The sequence below is a fragment of the Vulpes lagopus genome, chromosome 5, assembly GCF_018345385.1.
Source record: "Vulpes lagopus strain Blue_001 chromosome 5, ASM1834538v1, whole genome shotgun sequence".
Lineage (NCBI taxonomy): Eukaryota > Metazoa > Chordata > Mammalia > Carnivora > Canidae > Vulpes > Vulpes lagopus.
Window position 1 is genome coordinate 71,092,358 of NC_054828.1, and position 23,379 is coordinate 71,115,736.

The 23,379-nt window shown below is 35.4% G+C and overlaps 1 protein-coding gene and 1 pseudogene across 7 annotated transcripts in view; both read right to left on the reverse strand.

The window, feature by feature from the left end:
* Positions 1-23,379, reverse strand: part of ST7L (suppression of tumorigenicity 7 like) — a 114,010-nt gene that overhangs the window by 76,818 nt on the left and 13,813 nt on the right. For all 7 annotated transcript variants that reach the window (XM_041754681.1, XM_041754682.1, XM_041754680.1 and 4 more), the window contains 6 exons: positions 17,953-18,031; positions 8,976-9,130; positions 7,181-7,278; positions 6,822-6,936; positions 3,955-4,027; positions 2,740-2,842 (listed from right to left, as the gene is read on the reverse strand). In XM_041754681.1, coding sequence (XP_041610615.1) covers positions 2,740-2,842; positions 3,955-4,027; positions 6,822-6,936; positions 7,181-7,278; positions 8,976-9,130; positions 17,953-18,031 — 623 coding nt within the window. The remainder of the gene's footprint in view (positions 1-2,739; positions 2,843-3,954; positions 4,028-6,821; positions 6,937-7,180; positions 7,279-8,975; positions 9,131-17,952; positions 18,032-23,379) is intronic.
* Positions 14,082-14,510, reverse strand: LOC121490736 (annotated as a pseudogene).

Consider the following 23,379-nt stretch of genomic DNA (forward strand, 5'->3'; position numbering starts at 1 on the left):
TTGAAAAAGCCAGAGCTGGGAATCCCTGGGTGGCGCAGCGGTTTGGCGCCTGCCTTTGGCCCAGGGCGCGATCCTGGAGACCTGGGATCGAGTCCCACGTCGGGCTCCCGGTACATGGAGCCTGCTTCTCCCTCTGCCTGTGTCTCTGCCTCTCTCTCTTTCTCTGTGTGTGTGTGTGTGTGTGTGTGTGTGACTATCATAAATAAATAAAAAAGAAAATTAAAAAAAAAAAAAAAAGCCAGAGCTTGGTTCTTTACAAACTAATAAAATTGATAGGTCCCTGCAGAATCTAGTTAAGAAAAAAAAAAAAAAAAGATAACTAGTATTAGGAACTAAACAGTGGATATTACAACTGATCCTACAAACATTAATAGGGTAACAAAAAGGATTTTATGAAATCTTTATGCCAATAAATTTCAAAATTTTGATGAAATAAATTCCTAGAAAAATACAACAAAACCCAACACAAGAAGAAAAAATTTGAATAGTTATAGGATAGTTAAGGAAACTAAACTTGTAATTAACCTATTAAACTAATCAGTGAGATGAAATTTGTAATGAAAATTCTCACAAAGAAAACTCCAGGGATCCCTGGGTGGCGCAGCGGTTTGGCGCCTGCCTTTGGCCCAGGGCGCGATCCTGGAGACCCGGGATCGAATCCCACATCAGGCTCCCGGTGCATGGAGCCTGCTTCTCCCTCTGCCTGTGTCTCTGCCTCTCTCTCTCTCTCTGTGACTATCATAAATTAAAAAAAAATTTAAAAAAAAAAAAAAAAAGAAAACTCCAGAATCAGGGATGTCTGGCTGGCTCAGTTGGTAGGTAGAGCATGTGACTCTTGATCTTAGGGTTGTAAGTTCGAGCCCACATTGGGTAAAGAGATTACTTTAAAAAAATAAAATCTTAAAAAAAAAAAAAAAAGAGGGATGCCTGGGTGGCTCAAGGGTTGTGCATCTCCCTTCCACCCAGGGTGTGATCCTGGAGTCCTGGGATCGAGTCTCACATCCGGCTCCCCTCATGGAGCCTGCTTCTCTCTCTGCCTGTGTCTCTGCCTCTCTCTATGTGTCTCTCATGAATAAATAAAGTCATAAATAAATAAATAACTCCAGATTCAGATAGCTTTATCAGCAAATTCTACTTATCATTTAAGGCAGAAATAAGTCTAATTTTTTTTATAAAGATTTTATTTATTCATGAGAGACACAGAGAGAAAGAGAGGCAGAGACATAGGCAGAGGGAGAAGCAGGCTCCATGCAGGGAGCCGGATGTGGGACTGGATCCCGAGACTCCAGGATCACGCCCTGGGCCGAAGGTAAGCGTTTAACCACTGAACCACCAAGGCGTCCCAAATAAATCTAATTTTACACAAATTATTCCAGAGAATTTAAAAAGAGAGAGAGAAACCACTCCTTATTTTATAAAGCCAACAATTAATAGTATAGACCAAAATTTAAGAACAAAAGAAAATGAACATAATTAACGTTAGAACACTGGTTATCTCTAGGCAGGAGGGAAAACATGTAACTGGGAAAGGGCAGGCAGGTGGACTTTTGAAGACTGGCAATGTGGTTTCTTGAGCTCAGTGGTAGTTTCCATTCATTTGCTTTATAATAAATTACTAAGACTCACATTTCTGCTTTTTACACTTCATTATAAAATTTGTATTTAAATTTTTGGGGCCAGTGTCACTTAATAAGAGAATGGTATGAATATTTGTTGACTGTCATTCTTAGATTTCAGTAATTTTCTTGACTCTATCTATACTTTAATAGACTTACAACTTCCACTTTTTGGAGATTATCTTTTAGAGATTAATCTCTTTAATGTTTACTTGCTTCCAAATTCCATTATACTGGAATCAATAGTGATAATTACATTTAGTAATAAAGGTACCTATTCTTGAATACTCTATACTTCTTAACATGGAGCATTACTTTCAAAACCCAAAATTTAATCTTGGGTGATAAGACACAATAATCTGCATGTCTGCAAGGTGTACAATATAAAGACAAATGAGAGGGTAGAGTTTCATCTGGGACTAAATAAACATTAACTAGGCAGTTTTTCTGGGAACTTCCACATCTGTCTCCTAACACTGATTATTTTAATCTATTTGTCTTCAGCCTTTGTCTATCTAGTCCTAGCTCAAAATCCATGCATCTGTCTAGATGTAAAAGGCTTTTACAGTAACAGGAAATTTGATTTAATGCTCTGAAGAATAACTGATCTTTTATTACGACTACGTCATTTTATTTCTTCTCTGTAACTAAAGTAAAAGGAACAGCTAAATGAACACATTTGAAATTTTATTTTGACAGCAATTACAGAGCCTACAGTGAACTACTGCTCCTATTCACTTCTCTGAATGTCTTTAATATCCCTTCATGGTCAATAAGTATCAAAATATAACAGACTTGGGGCGCCTGAGTGGTGTAGTCAGTTGAGCACCCAACTCTGGTTTCAGCCCAGATCATGATCTCATGGTTGCGAGATCAAGCCCTGCCTCAGGCTCTGAGCTCAGCATTGAGTCTGTTTGGGGCTCTCTCTCCCTCTGCCACATCCCCAACATGCATGCCCTTGCGTGCTTTCTCTCTCTCTTAAATAAATAAATACATATTTAAAAATATATATAACAGACTAAAACAATTCTGACTCGAATTATGGAGACCCAAACTTTGGTCTACATACTTTCAGGAATTTGATAAACTCAAATAAATGTATTTTTATCATAAAGTTTCTCACTTTTGGAACATGAGGATTAAACTCCACAGCTCTATGAATTGCTTCCACAGCATTAATTTCTGCTGTGCTTAATCCTCTTCTGGAGGCTGTTTCGGGGGAGAATCTGTAAGAAAACCACAAAATCAAGAAATGAATTTTAAAAATCCATGGATTTTGACCATAATCTAACTTCCTGAATCAAGGATTTCTGGTGACAGCCAAAGACAAAGCCAAATAACTAGTAAACATAAAGGTAAAGCCTTAGGTTCAACATATAAAGAAAAGCAATATAAGAAATGGAAATCCTCAAATTTAGGTAATGAAAACCTTCAGGAGAAGTCCACTGGCACTCTCTGGGAAAGGTGATACAATAAGAAACACTACATAGAGACATCCAGAGAATCTCATGAAGCAGAAATACATTCTTATCAAATTTTCACTGAGAGGAAACAGAGTGTGAATATTCCATTCAAATTCCTATTGAGGCACAGTAATATAAGGTAAAAGAATTGGCATGCCATTTGGTTTCTAAAAATCTCATCTGTGGAATAAATAGAAATTCATTAAGGACAGACAAAAAAACAAGGCAAATAGAATAACTTGGGAGTTATAATCCCAGAACAGAGAGGAGGAAACTATTTCCCTACATATACCTTATCATTATCATCATAGCTACTATGTACTCCATGTACTTTCTACCATTGCTTTAAGCCTTTAACACACACAATCCTGAAACAACTATGCTTCAGTATTATTATTCTCATTTTACAGAGAAGAAAAGACTCAAACTGATTAACATGCCCAAGTTCCACAGCTGGTATGCAGTAGACTTTGAATTGGAATCCACGTTTATTTAGTTCTAAAAACCATGCTCTTTCCACTACACTAGTAAGAAGCTTCAAAGCTCCATAAGAGCAAGGGTTATTCAAAAGGAAACAGGGAGGAAAAAGCATTGTTTAAAGTCAGTGTTGAAAAACATAATACAGTTTTCCCCTGCTATCTGCAAGTAGAGCATCCTATAAAATCTTTCCTAAGCAAGAACAGTGTAAAGGGAAAAAATAATTAACATTTCATAAAAGTGAGCATCCTGTTCAGATTTCTTTCAGTTAGTGAACACAGGTATTAATGTAGATCTCTTGTAAAAGCAAAGTGTAGTAAAATGAACTTTCAGATAGCAGAGGAAACCTGTATTGAGTTTAGGAGTCTTTCTAAATTACTGTAGTTTTCAATACTTACTTATCTGAGACAGTCCTTGTCTTCAATAGTGCTGCTGTATAACAGATTGCTGCTGACTTTGGAAGGCTTATATCTGTAATTTTAATTTTCAACTTAGGTAAGAATCACAAAAAATATCTTAAGATAATTTTAATAAGAATAATTCATGGTACAAATTCAACAGATAGAATATAGTAGTAGAAACAGACATGTAGCTGGAAAGACCTGAGTTTTAACCCTGATTCTCATGTTTACTAGCTAGGCATCCCAACTAGCAGCAACTTCTTTAACCTTTAACATTAGTTTTCTCTTCTCAAAATATAGAAATAATACTTTTCTAGCTGAGATTAAATTAAATTACGTCTGTGAAAGTCCTCAGCAAATGTTTATAGTCATCTGTTTACAATAATGGTATTCAGGGAAAAAGACAGTATAGCTAGAACTACTGAAAACTCTACCTATTCAGAGAGAAAAACTAAGATTCAAAAAAAAAAAAAAAAAGAAATATTTAGCAGGAGTTAAATCCAGGTAATACAACAGGTGATTTTAATTTTTTTCTTCTTCTAATATGTTTTTATATTTCATACATTATCTTAAAGGATTTTTTTAATAAAATATAAAAATAGTCAGGAATTATAATTAATTATACCAATCCTTTCTCAAAGAATGCCCAAAATAATGCTATCAGGAGAGTAGTACTAGTGGATTCTCCCAAAGTTTTAGATTACCAAGTTACACCAGCAAATCAAGAACTAAAGAAATAAATTTGCTTTTAATTTCTACAAGATTCTAGAATGGTAAAAATTGGGGAATCATAAAAACTGAAAACACAGGGGCACTTGGGTGGCTCAGTGGTTGAGCATTTATCTTTGGCTCAGGTCATGATCCCAGGGTCTTGTGATCGAGTCCCACAACAGGCTCCCCACAGGGACCCTGCTTCTCCCTCTGCCTATGCCTCTGCCTCTCTCTCATGAATAAATAAAACAAAATCTTAAAAAAAAAAATGAAAACACAGAAGCATATCTAAGTTGTTAGTTTTATTTTGTTTTGAATAAATCAAGTCCTATCTAATTATTGTATTTGGTTCCTAAGCTTGTTCATTGTATCATAAGCAAGCCATGTACCCGATAAGTTACATATGGAAAGAATTTCTCATAAATTTCTCCATGAGCCTACACTATTGTGAAGTACTTGTGAAGAATTCCAGATGTTTAAAAGAAATAAACTTCTCTTTCCAAGTGTGACACATTTCAAACTTTCCAAGTCATGGGGATTCCCAAGCTAATGGGTAGGAACTTACAAGAGAACAAGGGTGACTATGTGGCCTGTACATGCTATGTTATAGTAAAAGATATGACCAGAAACATTATGCTAGTTAGGATGTTTTCATCTCGAGGTTAAAAACTGATACATCGCTCAGAATGAGAATGGTCATGCTGCTTAAAAATTCTCCCAATTCCATTTGTGGTGAACTGGCACTGAACTGGCATAATAATAAAAATAGCCAACATGTATCGACTTCTTACTATTGGAAGGCTAGTAAACAAAGAAATGAAATACCGGGATTTTATCTTATTTTTTAAAAAAGATTTTATTTATTTATTCATGAGAGAGACACACACACAGAGAGAGAGACAGAGACAGACAGAGGGAGAAGCAGGCTCCATGCAGGGAGCCCGATGTGGGACTCAATCCCGGGTCTCCCGGATCACACCCTGGGCTGAAGGCGGCGCTAAACCGCTGAGCCACCAGGGCTGCCTGAATATCTGGATTTTAGTGTTGGCTTGCCACAGTTACTAGCTGGAGACCTTACCCAATTACTTAACCTTCTTCAACTCCAGTTTCCTTGCCTACTAACAAAAATTTCTCCCACCACCTCATAAGATTCTTGTACAGATTATATGAAATAGTAAATTACATTTTATAACCAAAAAATATTGCAAAAATGTTACTCTGAATTTCTTATATGCACCGTAAAGCAACTTCTGTTAATAGTCTCTGACACTCCAAAACAAATGAGGTACCATCCTATGTCTACAGCACCCGATACTTTTCTAATTATCTCATTTAATACACTATACTTCAATATATACTATTCATTTATCTATATGTTCCTTTATTTTATTTTTTTTTTTTTAAGTCAGGGTTGTCGAATTTTTTTTTTTTTAAGATTTTATTTATTCATGAAAGACACACAGAGAGAGAGAGACAGACACAGGAACAGAGGAGGAACTGACACAGACAGAGGGAGAAGCAGGCTCCATGCAGGGAGCCTGACATGGAATTCGATCCCAGGTCTCCAGGATCACACCCTGTGTGAAGGCGGCGCTAAACCGCTGAGCCACCAGGGCTGCCCTATGTTCCTTTATTAAACTGTAAATCCTACTAGGCCTACATGGCCTAAGTCCATGTCTTCTTGTTCAGCATTGTATTCCAAGCCACTTACATTAGTGCTCAATAAACAAATTAATAAATTTTTACATGGGATCCCTGGGTGGCGCAGCGGTTTGGCGCCTGCCTTTGGCCCAGGGCGCGATCCTGGAGACCCGGGATCGAATCCCACATCAGGCTCCCGGTGCATGGAGCCTGCTTCTCCCTCCGCCTGTGTCTCTGCCTCTCTCTCTCTCTCTGTGACTATCATAAATAAATAAAAAATTTAAAAAAATAAATAAATAAATTTTTACAGAAGAAAAGTTCCTTCTTATAGGCTTTTGCTTCCAAAAGTCTTGATAAAAAAGATAATATAACTTGTATCCATGGATTCTAAATACTGACTAGTAAGAATGACAAGAGAAAATTAAAGAAATATCAGAATAGGATCACATTCATGATTAAATAATTGAAAAAAAATTTTAACCATGATATCAACTAAGTCAATTATCACTCACCATCATATTTTGCTAGGACTGCCTGAACATCTGCATAGGCCTGTAATTCTAAAAGTGATTCTAGGAGATTCTCATGGATGTTCAACATGGTAAGAGGAGGAAATTCTTTCATCAACTGTACATTAAAAGGAAAAAATATTAATATTATAGCAAAGGAAATCAATAGAGCTGAATTCTTTAGTTTCTTAACAAAACTGTGAAGACTCAACTCTTAGAAATATGTATTAGTTAGTAAATACCCTGTTATAAAACCTACCAATTAAAAAACAATGACTCTGCATTAAAACAATTGGAACTTAAACCACATTTTCAGTTTCTGAAAGAAAAAATATAAACATCCAATCATCAAATTTACTTACATCTCTCATTATTTTTACTGCTTCTCTTATTCTTCCTAATTTTCTTGCACACATTGCTAATCTTCTTTTAATATATACCAGTACATTGGTATCTCTTCCTATTAAAAAAAAAATGACATGATTATCATGTCTATTATGTCTATTTCATTAACATATTATCCATTATTTATAAGTAATTATTTGTTTACCCAGAAGTTTCAAGGAAAATTAAATTGTGTCAGAATGGAAGACTATTACTGATTATTGAATTTGGGTGACAAACATTGAATGGAGGTTCATTATACTGTTACATTTTTGTATATGCTTGAAGTTTTTTATAGTAAAAGCTTAAAATCTATCTATCTATAGAATTACTTCTCTAACAGTAAGTAATCTGATTACATTACATATAAATTAATTAGTGTGGGCAGCCCCGGTGGCTCAGTGGTTTAATGCCACCTTCAGCCAAGGGCCTGATCCTGGAGACCCAGGATTGAGTCCCACGTCGGGCTCCCTGCATGGAGCCTGCTTCTCCCTCTGCCTGTGTCTCTGTCTCTGTCTCTCTCTCTCTGTGTCTCTCATGAATAAATAAAATCTTAAAAAAATTTAATTAGCATACCTGGACAAGTGTATTTTAATATTAACATAAAATAGATTAATGGGAAAAAATAATTCTATTGAGTTTCTGCATAAACAATCTATTATTTTAATATTCTCTATTGTTTTAACTGACAAAAGATATCTGGAACAAAATTTCTATGGCTAGTGTGAACTTTTGCTCAATAGCTACTAATTAACAAACTATAAAACTATTTCTAGAAAGAGCTAATAAATATTTCTGTAACTATCTCAGAATCATATTTGAGATTATACAAAGACAAATGGTATGGATTTTTCACAGATGTAGCTTCATCAGCTCCAGACTGCAAAATTATCTATTCCCACAGTTGTGTGGTTGTGTGCTATAACAACATACATAAATGAAACATACTGTATACATCAATATTTAGTTTGGAGAGAAAACATTATCCAAATTTTAGTTTCCACAAACAAAAGATTCAAAACTCAACTGCTAGCAGATAGATAATGCTTTATGTAAACATATTTCAATTTATTGCCCGATATCTGCCAAAATCATTAAACTAAAACCTCCTGGCCACAAAGAATTGCAGGAAGCAGCAGCACTACAGATTCTAACATCTTTGGTGGAAGTATCTCAATTCTAACTGAGAGAGTATCCCTAAGAGTACAAAGAATCTCAGTTGCTTTGGCCCATATGATCTCAAACATATAGAGAAAAGTCAAGGAAAGAAAGAATCAATGCCAAGTGTAGGGCTAGATGTTATTACACTAAAGGGGTCACTCCCTGGCACTATGTAGAGATAATATACAGTCTGAAGAGCACACCAAGTGATGTACTTCTACTATTGCTTGGTGTAAGGGTGAGGATAAAGGGGATAGCTGCTTATCATTACAAGAAGGCTCTCCTGAGTCTTGGATATTTTTGAGTTGTGTTTCTTTGATGATCAGCCCAATTCTCATATGAAATAAATTACCATTAAGTCTCAGAGTAGCACATCTCTCAATAACCAGAGCACATCTGTTCCCTTCCATAAGCATTCTCTAGCTAATGCCCATTTGTCTTGCTAGCTTGTAGACATTATGAATAAAGTAGTTATCTCTTATGAAAGGAAGCTAACTTCTAAGTCTTAAGAGTTTTTTAAAAAGATCATTGTTGTTTTATGTCTTCAACATGAAAGAGCCAATTTCATGAGCTAAACAAAAGTCAGGTAATAATCAGTTCAAATTTGCTTACTCAGTTGAGCTTCATGCTGAGGACTTTGGTGCTGGCACTGCTGTGACCGCCTGTAAATTGTTTCTCCTGCCTTGAGTGCCTGTTTAAATAACCTTTCAGCATCTACAATAGTTGTTGCTTCTTCCTCAGCCAGTAGAACATATGCAGTGGCACAGCTATGAAGAAAGCAAGCAAGGCAATTTTAAGCAAAATGGTAAAGAAGTATTTTCTCTTGGATATGTCCTTTGTTCTGCATCACATTTCCCTAACTTTACCTATATTTTCCATCTTTTAAAGAAGAAAAAAACCCTTCACTTAATATTCTAATTTATTAGGGGCATATTGGTATATTTTTGGTGTGTTTCCACAATTTTTCTCCTTTCCTACCTTCCTTTTCTTCACTTTATTTTCTATTTGCTCTACTTCTATATCCACTCCTTAATCATTTGTCCCATATTTTTCTTTTGTGAATGGGGGATGAAAATAAGATACACAAAGAACTATCTAAAAAGTAGTTCAAGGGACTATACACTCCAATGGTTATGCCTGCTCTTAGCCACCATATAGTTCATAATATTCATCTAACAGGGGCAAGTACAGGAGAGGGTGAAGGTTGAGAATAAAGATCCATGGCCAACAAGGAATCTTTAACATCTGACTTAGAATTGTATCTTTCCAGGACTAGCCCTATTTCCCAACTCTGAGCCTTCATTATGCGTGCTGCCCTGCCCTCTCTTGGACTTAGCCACAATTGTGTTGCAGCAAAACCTCCTTGGTCTGAATTCTAAGTCCTTCCTCCTATACTGCTGCTCTTACTCATCACACACATGCTCACTCCAAGTTTCCTTTCTTCACCCCACTAAAACACAAAGATTTCTCTTTGTATCAGTTAAATCAAAAGCTGGCCAATAAGATAAATTAACCTGGGCAAAAAAAGAGAAACAAAAGTTTCCTTTCCATTCCCAGATATAGCAAGTACATACTCTAGTTCTTCTGGAGAAAATATCCTAGTTCTGATTATCTAAGCCTGCATTGTCCAGTACTGAAGTCCTTGGCTACATATAGTCATTGAACACTTGAAATGTGCCTAGTCTGAATTGAGATGTGATGTCAGCGTAAAGTGTACATTGGATTTGGAAGACTTAAAAGAATGTAAAATAATTTAATAGTTTAAAAAACATATCAATTATATGTTAAAGTAATATTTTAATATTTTGAATATAGCTAAAATATATTAAATTAATTTCACTTATTTCTTTTTTTACTTTTTAAATCTGGTTACTAGAAAACTTAAAATTACAAATATGGTCATGTTATATTTCTATTGAACAGTGTTTAAGCAAAAGAAGAGAAATTGTAGGCAACAGTACGAGACCAGCATAAAACAAAAATGATGGCAAGGGGGGGCACCCATGTGGCTTAGCCAGTTATGCGTCTGACACTTGCTTTTAGCTCATAATCTCAGGGTTGTGAGATGGAACCTTGTGTTGGGTTCCACACTCAGCAGGGAGACTGCTTGGGATTCTGTCCCCCCCCGCCCCTCCTCCTCACCCACATTCTCGCTCTAAAATAAACAAACAAACAAACAAACAAACAAACATTTTTAAATGAAGGTAAGGTAGCTATCAAACAACTGGGGACAAGGAGCACCTTTTGAATATAGAAAATGCAAATCGGACCATTCCAGCATCCTTCAAATAATATATTAAATTGAACTATATGATAATTTCACTAATCAACAGAGATTTCTCCAGTACGTATATTGGATTTTGCTGAAACAGTAGATTATTGCTGCTTTAAACAGTAGCATCCTAAACTGCCATTCTAAACCCAACTCAAATTTTTTTTTTAAATGTTTTTAAATAACAAAATAAAAACCCTTTTAAAAGATCTAGATGGGGGATCCCTGGGTGGCACAGAGGTTTGGCGCCTGCCTTTGGCCCGGGGCGTGATCCTGGAGACCCGGGATCGAGTCCCATGTCGGGCTCCCTGCATGGAGCCTGCTTCTCCCTATGCCTGTGTCTCTGCCTCTCTGTCTCTGTGTGACTATCATGAATGAATAAATAAAATCTTTAAAAAAAAAAAAAAAGATCTAGATGGGTATAAATTGATGCAGTAGAATCAAAGTACAAATATTTTAAATTACAATATGCCTATGATAAAAAGAGGTTCTTTTCCCTGAGAGCTTTCTTGTATTTGTTCAAAAATATTTTTAATGGAGATGTTAATAAAGAAATTAATTTTATGAATGCTGAATCTCATTTTTAGGAATGTTGGGTTGTTTAAATTAAGGTAAAATTCATCGCTTCTCAGCCTTTTGGCTAAGATCAAGTGAAATTAAGATAAAATTCACATAATAAAATTAGCCATTTTAAAGTATGTCATTCAGGGACTTTTTTTTTTTTTAATTTATTTATTTATGATAGTCACACACAGAGAGAGAGAGAGAGAGGCAGAGACACAGGCAGAGGGAGAAGCAGGCTCCATGCACCGGAAGCCCGACGTGGGATTCGATCCCGGGTCTCCAGGATCGCGCCCTGGGCCAAAGGCAGGCGCCAAACCGCTGCGCCACCCAGGGATCCCGGTATTTTAACATTTTTGATGCTATTGTAAGTGGAATTGTTTTTTAAATTTCTTTTTCAGATTGTCCACTATTAGTGTATAGATGTACAACAGATACAAGGAAGGACTAGCTTCTGCCATTTTCCTATTTGTTTTCTATATGTCCTGTGGACAGTAACTTTGTTGAACTCTTCTGCTAGCTCTAACGGTTTTGTGTTCAGATTCAATGAGATTTTCTATACATAAGATCATGTAATATGTGAATAAAGACAGTTTTACTTTTTCCTTTCTGATTTGGAAGTCATTTCCCCCCCAATTCTTGCCAAATTGCACTGGATAGCACTTCCAGTATAATGTTAATAGAAGTGGCAAAAACAGATGCCCTTATCTTATTCTTGAGCTTTGAAAGAAACCTTTACAGTTTTTCATCTGTAAATATGTAGTTAGTTAAGGGTTTTTCACAGATGCCCTTTATCAATTTGAGAAAATTTCCTTCAATTCCTTTTTGACTTTTTAGTGTTTTTATCATAAAATAGTGTAGGATTTTGTCAAATAGCTTTTCTGTATCAATAGAGATGATCATGTGGTTCTTGTTCTTTTTCTATTAATGTGGTGGTATCTTACATTGACTGATTTTGATATATTAAACCACCCTTGCTTTCTTGGGACAAATCCCACTGTTCACGGTCCATAATTCTAATATGGTGCTGGATTTGCTATGCTGGTATTTTGTTGAGGATTACTAAATCTTTATTCATAATACATAAGACATTAGTCTATGATTTTTGTTTCTGGTGATGTCTTTGGTTTTGATATGAGCGTAATATTGCTTCACAGAATGAGTTCTCTGGAGAGCTTAAGAAGGACTGGTGTTAATTCTTCTAGTTCATTTACAAGTGAAGGGATCTTGTACTGGGTTTTCTTTGGATATTTTTAAATTACTGATTCCATCTCTTAGTATAGGTCTACTCATATTTTCTACTTTTTCTTGAGGCAGTTTTTGTAGTGTGTTGCTAGAAATTTGTCCATTTTATTTATCTAATTTGGAGAAATATAATTGTTCACTGTATTCTGCTTTTAAGGTCAGTAGTAATGCTCCCAGTTTCATTCTTAATTTCAGTAATCTGAGTCTTTTCTTTCTTTTAATTGGTGAATCTAGCTAAAAGTTTATCAGTTTTGTTGATCTTTTAAAAAACCAGCCTTTGGTCTCATTGATTCTATTGTTTTCTATTCTCTATTTTGTTTATTTCCCTCTAATCTCTATTACTGCCTTTCACTTATAGTATAGTTGGGTCTTCATTTTCTAGTTTCTTAAGGTATAAAGTTTAAGTTCCTGATTGAGATTTTTTTCCTTATTAACGTGTTTAGTTTCTTCTGAGCACTGCTTTCTCTATCTCAAAAGTTTTGGTATGTTGTACTTTCATTTTTACTCATCTCAAAGTATTTTCTAATTTTTCCTTATGATTTCTTCTTTGACTCATTAAGAGTCTTGTCTAACTTCCACATATCCCAATATTGTGAAATTTCCAGATTTCCTTCTGATTTCTAATATTATTCCACTTTGGTTGCAGTAAATAGTTTATATAATTTCCATCTTTTGAAATTTACTGAGAATTCTTTATATTGTAATATGTGATATATCCTAGAGAATGTTCCATGTACACTTGAGAAGAATGTATACTCTGTTGTTGGATAGAGTGCTATTATATGGATGTCTGTTAGGTCTAGTTTATAGTGTTGTTCAAATCTTCCACTTCACTGTGTATCTTTTGTCTGATTATTCTATCCATTATTCAAATGGTATGTTGAAGTTTCCAACTATTACCGTTGAACTATCTATTCCTACTTTCAATTGTCAGTTTTTGATTCATATATTTTGGGTCTCTGTTATTAAATGCATGTAAGTTTATAATTGTTGTATCTTCTTGATGAATTGAACCTCTTTTATCATTATATAATGTAATTGCATTACAAAAATTTTGTCAGGGTGTCTGGGTAGCTTAGTCAGTTGAGAGTCCAGCTCTTGATTTCAGCTCAGGTCATGATCAGGGTTGTGAGATTGAGCCCTGTGTTAGTCTCCATGCTCAGCAGAGAGCCTGCTTGTCCCTCTCCCTCTGGCCTTCCCTTGCCCTCTCTTTCCCAAATAAATAAATGTCAAATTTTTTTGTGTGTTTAAGTCTATTTTGTCTGATATTAGTTTAGCCACTGCATCTCTCTTTTGGTTACTATTTCCATGGAATATCTTTTTCTATACTTTTACTTCCTACTTCTTTGTCTCTAAGAGGAGTCTCTTATAGACAACATATAGTGGAACTGTTTTTTAAATCCACTCTGCCAATCAATGCCTTTATCTGTAGAGTTTAATCTACTTACATTTAAGTAATTAATAAGGAAGGATTTATTTCTGCTATTTTTCTATATGTCCTTTTTTGTCCTTATTTTCTGCAGTACTTGTGTTAGGTATTTTCTAGTATATCATTTTTTTTTAACATTCTTAGTTTATTAATTCTCTCATGAAAAATCTGCACAAGCACCACAGATAAAGCCACTGCAGAATCTTTACTCCTTCTGTTGTCCAATCTCCAGCTCACTTTTTGCCAGCACCAACGTTGGCTTTTGCAGTCCCCCTGACTTTCTTCATTCTGTTTTTACGTTCTTTGCGCTGTTTTCTTGAAGTCTTTTTCTTCTCATACAGGCCATGTCTTGCAAGTCTATGTTTGGGTTCATTTTTCTTTGCATAATCCAAGGAATCATAAATCATGCCAAAGCCAGTTGTCTTGCCACCACCAAAATGGGTTCTGAATCCAAATACAAATATGACATCTGGTGTGGTCTTGTACATTTTGGCTACTTTTTCCCGAATTTCTGTCTTAGGTACTGTTGCTTTCCCGGGGTGAAGAACATCAATGACCATCTGTTTCCGCTGAAGCAGTCGGTTGGTCATAACTTCCTGGTCCGGATAGTTACTGTGTCATTCATGATGGCGGCCGAGCCTCTAGTATATCATTTTGATTACCTTCTCACATCTTTTACTACATATTTTTTAGTTATTTCTTAGTGGTTAACAATTACCAATTATACTTAAAATCTTTTTTTAAAAAAATATTTTTATTTTTATTTTTATTTTTTTTTATTTATGATAGTCACAGAGAGAGAGAGAGGCAGAGACACAGGCGGAGGGAGAAGCAGGCTCCATGCACCGGGAGCCCGATGTGGGATTCGATCCCGGGTCTCCAGGATCGCGCCCTGGGCCAAAGGCAGGCGCCAAACCGCTGCGCCACCCAGGGATCCCTTAAAAAAATATTTTATTTATTTATTCATGAGAGACACAGAGAGAGAGAGAAAGAGGCAGAGACATAGGCAGAGGGAGAAGCAGGCTCCATGCAGGGAGCCCGACGTGCGACTCGATCCCGAGTCTCCAGGATCAGGCCCTGGGCTGAAGGCAGGCGCTAAACCCCTGAGCCACCCGGGCTGCCCCCAATTATACTTAAAATCTTAATTTACAGCAATCTAGTTCCAATTAATACTAACTTAGTTTCAATAGTATACAAAACTTTGCTCCTCTATAGCTCTTCCCTGTTCCCTACACCCCATGTTGTTGTCATAAATTACATTTTTATAAACTATATGTCCATCAATATAGATTTATAAGTATTGTTTTACATTGTTATCTTTTAAACTATATTGAAAAAAAGAATTGCAAACCCAAAATACATTAACTTTTATATTTGTATATGTAATTTTTTTTTACTGGTATTCTTTATTGCTTTGTGTGAAGTCAAGACTGTCTAGTATTCTTTTATTTCACCCTGAAAAATTCCTTTTAGCATTTCTTATAATATAGGTCTACTAACAATGAACTCTCTCAGTTTCTGTTTACCTGGGAATGCTTAATTTCTCCTTCATTTTTGAAGGAGAGGTTTGTTAGATAAGGAATCCTTAGTTGACAGTTCTCTTTTTTTTCAGAATTTTGACTTTGTCATCCCACTCTCCTCTGGCTTCTATGGTTTCTGATGAGAACTTAGTTGTTAATCTTATTGAGGATCCCTCATTCACCATGAGTCACTTTTCTCTTGCTGCTTTCAGGAGTCTCCACTTGTCCTTGGTTTTTGAAAGCTTGATTATACTGTGTCACATCGTGGATGTCTTTGATTATAACTTACTTGGGGTTCACAGAGCTTCTTGATCTTTATTTCTAGATTTATTTCTAAATTTTTTTTCCTAGATTTCTTTTTTAGAGCTTTACTGATATTCTCTAATGTCTTTGATTATATCTTACTTGGGGTTCACTGAGATTCTTGATCTTTATTTCTAGATTTCTAAATTTTTTCCCTAGATTTCTTTCTAGATGCTAGATCTTTAGTGATATTCTCTAAGGGTGAGATATTCTTCTCATGACTTCTTTTTGTTGTTTTTTGTAAATAGCTTCATCTTTTTGACCATATTTAAAATATTTGACTTAAAGTTTTTGTCTAGAAAGTCCAGTCTTGAGGACTTCCTTGAAAACAGTCTTCATCCATTTCCTTTTTTTTTCTGTGTATGGGGCATATTTTGTTTCTTTGTATGTCTCATAATTTTTTTTGCTTAAAAATGCAAATTTTGGGACGCCTGTGTGGCTCAGTGGTTTAGCGCCCACCTTTGGCCCAGGGCATAATCCTGGAGTCCCGGGATCGAGTCCCACATCGGGCTCCCTGCAAGGGCCTGCTTTCCCCCTCTGACTGTGTCTCTGCTTCTGCCTCTCTCTGTCTCTCATGAATAAATAAAATATTTTTTAAAAAATGCAAATTTTGAAGATTACAATGTAGTAACTCTAGCAATTAGATTCCCCCTCTCCTCCCCATGGCTTGTTTTAGTTACTTGTTTAATGACTTTCTGAACTAATTTTCTGAAGTTTATATTCATTATCATATGTAACTACTGAAGCCTCTAATCCATTAGCTTATGCATCAACCAGTGATTTGATAGAGATTGCCTTAAACACCTGGAACCAAAAACAAAACAAAAACACATGGCTTTGCAGATGAGCTGTATGTGTGTATTGGGGCACACCTTCAACAGTCAGGCAGTTTACAACTCTGCCTTAGCCTTTACTTTGTGGAGAAACTGAAATTTAGACAGACATAAGAGCTCAGGTCCTCTTAAGCTTCTTCTGAGCATGTGCCCAACCCTGGGTGTGTGTGGGACGACTCAGATTCCCAGAAATATGTGAATTTTTCAAACCCTTTTCCCCAAAGTATCTCATTCCTCAGCCTTTCCTCTCAAGCTTTCCGGTTTGTCTATTGTTTACCCCAGCTGTATCCCTTGCCCCAGGGCAGCAGAGACTAGTGCATTTGCCTTTCAATGTTTTCAACAATGCCCCCGGAGTGTAGCTGAGTCAATGCAGGGAAAATTCTGAATTAACCCAAATAAAGGCAGGCCCTTTGAGCTGGTCCTTCAGAGAGCCACCAGAAAGGTCAAAATAAACAAGCACAAATCTTTAAGAGTAAGATCCATTCCATTTCCTCTGGTAGCAGGAACCTATACCCACAATGCAGACTTTTGACTTCCAGGCTGCTACTGAGGAAAGGAGTGGGGATGGGACCAGTGTTAAGTTAAAACAAAAACAAAGCTCTCTTACAGAAATTTGGCTGTTTTTCAAATTGATTAAGCATTCTCTAGGATGCTATAATCTTTTAATTAGTTTCCAGAGTTTCAAGAAAGTTGATACACGGCTTTGGGAGTTCCCTACACTGCTCCACCTTAGGAAAATCTTCATAATAATGATAATATATCTTGGGGGGTGGTGTTGTTAAAGGATACAGGGGACAATGCTAAATTCACATCATTCAGGAAGTATTCCTTGATTAACCCCAACTGGGGCCATACTTTCACTCTTGGCATTTATTTAGTATCAGATTAATATTTATTGATCTGTTGTATTTAAATATTAACTTATGATTTTACATTTTGCCTTTTCAAAATATAGAATTGATACAAAGAGCTATGAAAAGTAAATGCTCAACAGTGAAAAAAAAGTTAGAGCTACATTCTACTTATTTTGAATCCTCTTCGCATGCCTCCGAACCCATTAGCAACTAAAGTTCTCAGGACTGAATAAATGCTTTAAATGAATGATTTAAATGAAAAACAAAATTTTAAAAAGGTGGCATAAGTATTTTAGTACTTTTTAACTCTCAAGAATTATCACCAATTAGATAAGCATTCTGAATTTTAAAAAGTATCTCTAGGATAAATTCTATTCAAAAGCATAGATAAGTTCATAATTTCAGGAGCAAAGTACAGATGTGCATGAATACTGCAAAATTTGTCTCAAGTATACAAAAAAAAGGGCCTGCTAATGACTCCAAGTGTCTTAGAAAGAGACAAAAGATAACATAAAATCATTTGTCTGAGTTTCCCTCAAAACAAACTTACTTTCCGTATATTTCAAACTTACTCATTGTTTAATTCTAAAGCTTGATAGGCTGCTTTGATTCGAGCTGGAGGATTTCTTTCCCTCCATGCCTTCTGCATAACTGTAGGAAAAATATTTCAAAAAGTAAATGAGATGGTAAACATAAATAATCTCACGCAAAACGAATGAAGAATGAGCTAGGAGAGTAAACAAAGATTTAAATAACATGTTCTTAAACATAAGAAACAAGAAATTGGAGTGTTAGTTCACATTAATCTTAGGAGAAATTTACATTAAATTTGTAAGCGTCTCACATAAGAAAAATATATTCTTTCTCTGATTTTTTTTAACATATAAGATATTTAATCCAGTTAATTGCACCATTATTATACTTGAACATTTATATTTCTAAATGCATATTAAAATTGGGTGACATCAAATTATAACCAATATGAAATATTCTAGTTCTTTTATCACTTTGAAAAGGGTCTATGGAACTGCTAAAAATATACAAAACACTTAAAAACAAAGTCTTTGTCTAATCAATGTTTCAATCCAAGAAGAATGTTTGAATTTGCATTCTGTATAAAATTATAGGTAGGAAAAGGAATTAATTTAGAATATAGTACACTTCTGGAAAATGTCAGTTTCTACCAAGATTCAACAAAAGCATGAATTAAGATCTCTCTAGAATAAGAATATTAGCTTTGCTACCAAGTACTGTACCAAAATGAAAATTTTATACTAATAAATTCTAAATAAAATTTCATACTAAATAATAAGTTTCTTAAAAATTAAACAAACAAAGTAGATTCATGAAACTATCTGGCCTATCTCAAGTTTGATAAGAAAAACAGACAATCTATGAATGTTGCTTTTGGAACAAAACCTACAACTGTCCAGCAAGAATAATGTGGAAAATGTTTGAGTTTTCCTTTGGAAACAAAATATTAGTCTTGGCTTAGAAAAGAAGACAATATATTCTACTTGTGTAACAAAAATACATTTCTCATATCAAACATGTCACCAGCTGTCTGACAGTAAATGCTTCCTGAACTTGACAAATTGATGCAAGTCAGCAACCATCTGATAATAACCAGGTAATGAATAGGGTTTTGCTCAAACATTAAAAGTTGCAGAAAACTAAAGAATAATATTAGACTTGCCAATTTTAATGATGGGGCTTTCTTCTTTAAGTTACATGATATTTAAAGTCAAATCTGGAGACTGAAATTTTCATCAACATTTTAAATATTTTTTTTGTTTAATTTTTTATTTATTTATGATAGTCACACAGAGAGAAAGAGAGAGAGAGAGAGAGAGAGGGGATCCCTGGGTGGCGCAGTGGTTCGGCGCTTGCCTTTGGCCCAGGGCGCGATCCTGGAGACCCCGGATCGAGTCCCACATCAGGCTCCGGGTGCATGGAGCCTGCTTCTCCCTCTGTCTGTGTCTCTGCCTCTCTCTCTCTCTCTCTCTCTCTGTGACTATCATAAATAAATTAAAAAATTTAAAAAAAAAAAAAAAAAAAGAGAGAGAGAGGCAGAGACACAGGCAGAGGGAGAAGCAGGCTCCATGCACCGGGAGCCCGACATGGGATTCGATCCCGGGTCTCCAGGATCGCACCCTGGGCCAAAGGCAGGCTCCAAACCGCCGCGCCACCCAGGGATCCCCCTCATCAACATTTTAAATGGTTATTTGGTATTCTAGTATATTAAGTATCTCTCAGAATTTATTTAAGCAATTCTCTTACATTATTAAGATACATCAAATTGTTTGCTAATTATAGGGATGCTATAATAACCATCTTTCAACATCTACTTTTGCATACTTGACCAAATAATTTCTTTCTAGAAGTAGAATGGTTGATTAGAATGTATGCATCTTTTAAAAGATTTTGGATAACCTCCCAAACTCTTCTTAATAAGACTATTAATTTACATTCTTTCAGGCAGTGGAGAAGAGTGACTATTTCCTTACTTAGCAACACTGAGTGGTATCAATCTTTACTTATTTAATGCATGGAAACTATAACACCTTCATTTCCATTTCTTTTATTTCTAGTAAGGTCATCTGATCCAGATTTATGTATTTTTTTCTTATTTATATTCTTTGGTTTTCAACTGCTCTATCCACACTTTCAAGATTAATCCTCAAAACCAATGCAGTTCCAAGCCAAAGGGGAAAGGGGAAATAAACTTCAAGAAGAAAAACTTATATTTCTTTCTAAAACAAGGCTTAGAAATAAGTTAAAGGAAAATGCTGATTTAGTATTCAACTGTCCTCTTTTTTCTGATGCAAAAAAGTGGTTTTATCAAAGACTCATGGGCAGAAAGAGCTGCTCAACTGTCCTCTTTATGAGCTCTTGATATGCTTAAAAAAATAACACAATTCAATCAAATCTATCTATTTTTTAAAGTTAAATAATATTCCAATATCCTGGGATGCCTGGGTGGCTCATTGGTTGAGAGTCTGCCTTGAGCTCAGGGCATGATCCCAGGGTCCTGGGATCAAGTCCCACATCAGGCTCCCTGCATGGAACCTGCCTCTCTCTGTCTCTCATGAATAAATAAATAAAATATTTTTAAAAAATTCCAATATGCTAATAAGCAGAAAAGAAAACAAGATCCCCAAGATCAGGGATTATAAATGTAGATGCCTACAAAGACCAAGCAGAAAACATAAATGTGTAAACTAAAAGTATGTGCACTATCTAAAGGAGGGAGTCACAGGTCTAACTGATTTTTGCAAGGTGTACACGCAGGTCCAGTTTTACCATATTTTCCAACTTTCAAAAAGTGTAAATCTAGGTTTTAATGTCAAATCTCCTGATTCTTACCTGTTGAAGAGAAAATACCATGAAAACAAATTATTCAAAAGTCACCACTGGCCAGGGGCGCCTGTCCAGCTCAGTTAATAGAGCATGAACCTCTTGATCTCAGGGTTGTGAGTTTGAGCCCCACACTGAGTATAGAAATTATTTAAAAATAAAATCTTAAGGAAAAAAAAAACATACAACAGAACACTGCTGGCTGGCCCTAAAGATATGTTTGTTTTCTGTCTTAAATAAATAAATCAGTAAGATGATAATAGAATCTATTAACTTAGTTACTAATGACAATCAAGAGAAATTTGTCACATCACACATATGTACACATTTTTTACTACAAAACTACAGATATAAATCATTAACCTTTATGTAAGTGTCTGAAAAGATCAATATGGATCAATTTACAGATAAAGTCTGTCCTTGAGCTCAGTATTTAGCTGGAATTATGCATACCTCTAGAAGTACATGAGACTTTGGAAGGACCAAAATAGTATGTGTGGTTTTAAGAGATCCAATTTATAAAGCCTCAACTTTTTTATTTGCTCTTTCCAAGGACTGATCTACTTGGAAGAATGTTCTTCTGATTGTTTTATGCAGTGTACTGGTTTCCCTTTCCTACTCAACATCTGCTTCCCCACCCCCCAAAATAGATTCCCTTCTTCTACTTTACAGAAAAAAACACTTCTCATCCATCCTGAATCTTTCCAAGGTGCATTCCCTAGAGTGTAAAAAGTCTCCAAATGCCAAAAGGGCAATTCAAAGTTTGGGTCTGGGGGCAGTCATTTTTTGTCAAGGCATCTACAATAGGAATTCCTTTTATTTAACTGTGACATCAGAAATAAGATTATTCTGGCCCCTGGATGCTTTGAATTCAAGTATATTGTAGTGTGGAAAGGGAGTGATAACAATTTTTATTAGTTCCATTTATCAGCATCCCTTCCCCCTTATATCAAAGAATGTGCTGCTCCTAACAGGAAGTCCCCTCATAGCAAGGCAAAGGGGGCACAAGTATAGAATAATAAAGGGGGTGGAATCTTCTTTTGGCCAAGTGATAGGCTCTAGGTAAAGCTCTAAGAGTTATCTATCTTTCTATCTTAGAATCTAAATTCAGAAGAGAAATGGTTGCCATAGGGATGCATGTTAACATGTTTGACCTGAAAACTGAAGCCAGACTTTTCTGTCAGAAAGTTGGTCTGAAAAAAAAAAAAAGAAAGAAAGAAAGAAAGAAAGTTGGTCTGATCTGGTTGACAGAATTAAATGAGAACTTACCCAGTCAATTATGTTATATGGAGGACATTTTCCACAGCTGAAATAGCCAAATACGTAGTTCCAAGGATTTGAGAAAAATATAATTAAAGTTTAAAGTACATGATACCATTTAGAACCTTATGATCAAAGGAAATTAAAATTCTAAAAAACTTATACCCCCAAAAAATTATTGTGGAAAAACATTGATAAAGGCTCTCAAGTATATAATAATTATAATAAAATCAAATAGGGGTGGGAAATGGATGAGTTCAAGAAGAAAAAAGACTTACATAAAATTTACTATGACTAAAGAGTATTAATTGATGTCTTTTTCAGTGGATAATGGGTGTATCAAGTCATTGGATTCCTTGAAATACATTCAAATATAAGGTATTCTAGTTTCATTTTTAATAGCCTTCAACATGTTAAAAATCATATTCTTTGCAATAATTTAATCTTATGATGTCAAGTTAAAAATATTTGAAAAGGATACATAGTTTTTCAAAATTCCTTTAGGAGGTATGTGAACACAAATGTTTTAAGAGTACAGCATTAGGGCAGCCTGGTGGCTCAATGGTTTAGTACCGCCTTCAGCCCAGGGAGTGATCCTGGAGACCTGGGATCCAGTCCCACGTCAGGCTCCCTGCATGGAGCCTGCTTCTCCCTCTGCCTGTTTTTCTGCCTCTCTCTCTCTCTCTCTCTCTCTCTCTCTGTCATAAATAAATAAATAAATAAATAAATAAATAAATAAATAAATAAAATCTTTAAAAAAGAAATAAGAGTACGGCATTAGTGGACAGCCATGGTTGCTATTTGAAAAGCTCACCAATATCTGCAATTCTGTTTGTGATAAGGAAGTGGTCCCTTAATTTCTAGGGTCACCTTTAGGGTCAACTTTAGTCCTTAAAGTTAACATAACATACTAATTTCCATTTCTGTTATTTCCCCAATCCAACAGTTTTGCCATTAATATAAACACTAAGCATATAAACATAAAACTATTCCTTTTTCTATTTGCAAGTAAACCCTTTATGTAACCATTCCAAAGATCCTTGGATTTCCTGCTATCACCCACACTTAGTATATTTAGTCCAATAGATACAGATCACAAAGAATTCACTTCAAAGCTGAAAAACAAGCTATTTTTCAGACCCCTAGTGGTGATTTTCTTTTGCCTATCACTATGGTGACTAAAGTAGTAGTAATGGTGAAGTAGTAGTAATATAGTGGAGTTAAAAGTCAGACCTGAATTTGAAATCCAGCTTTATCATTTATTAGCTAGGTTACTTAGGGCATGTTACTTGATTCCCTTTTGCCTCTATTTCTTTTCTTTTCTTTTCTTTTCTTTTCTTTTCTTTTCTTTTTTTTCTTTTCTTTCTTTTTCTCTTTCCCCT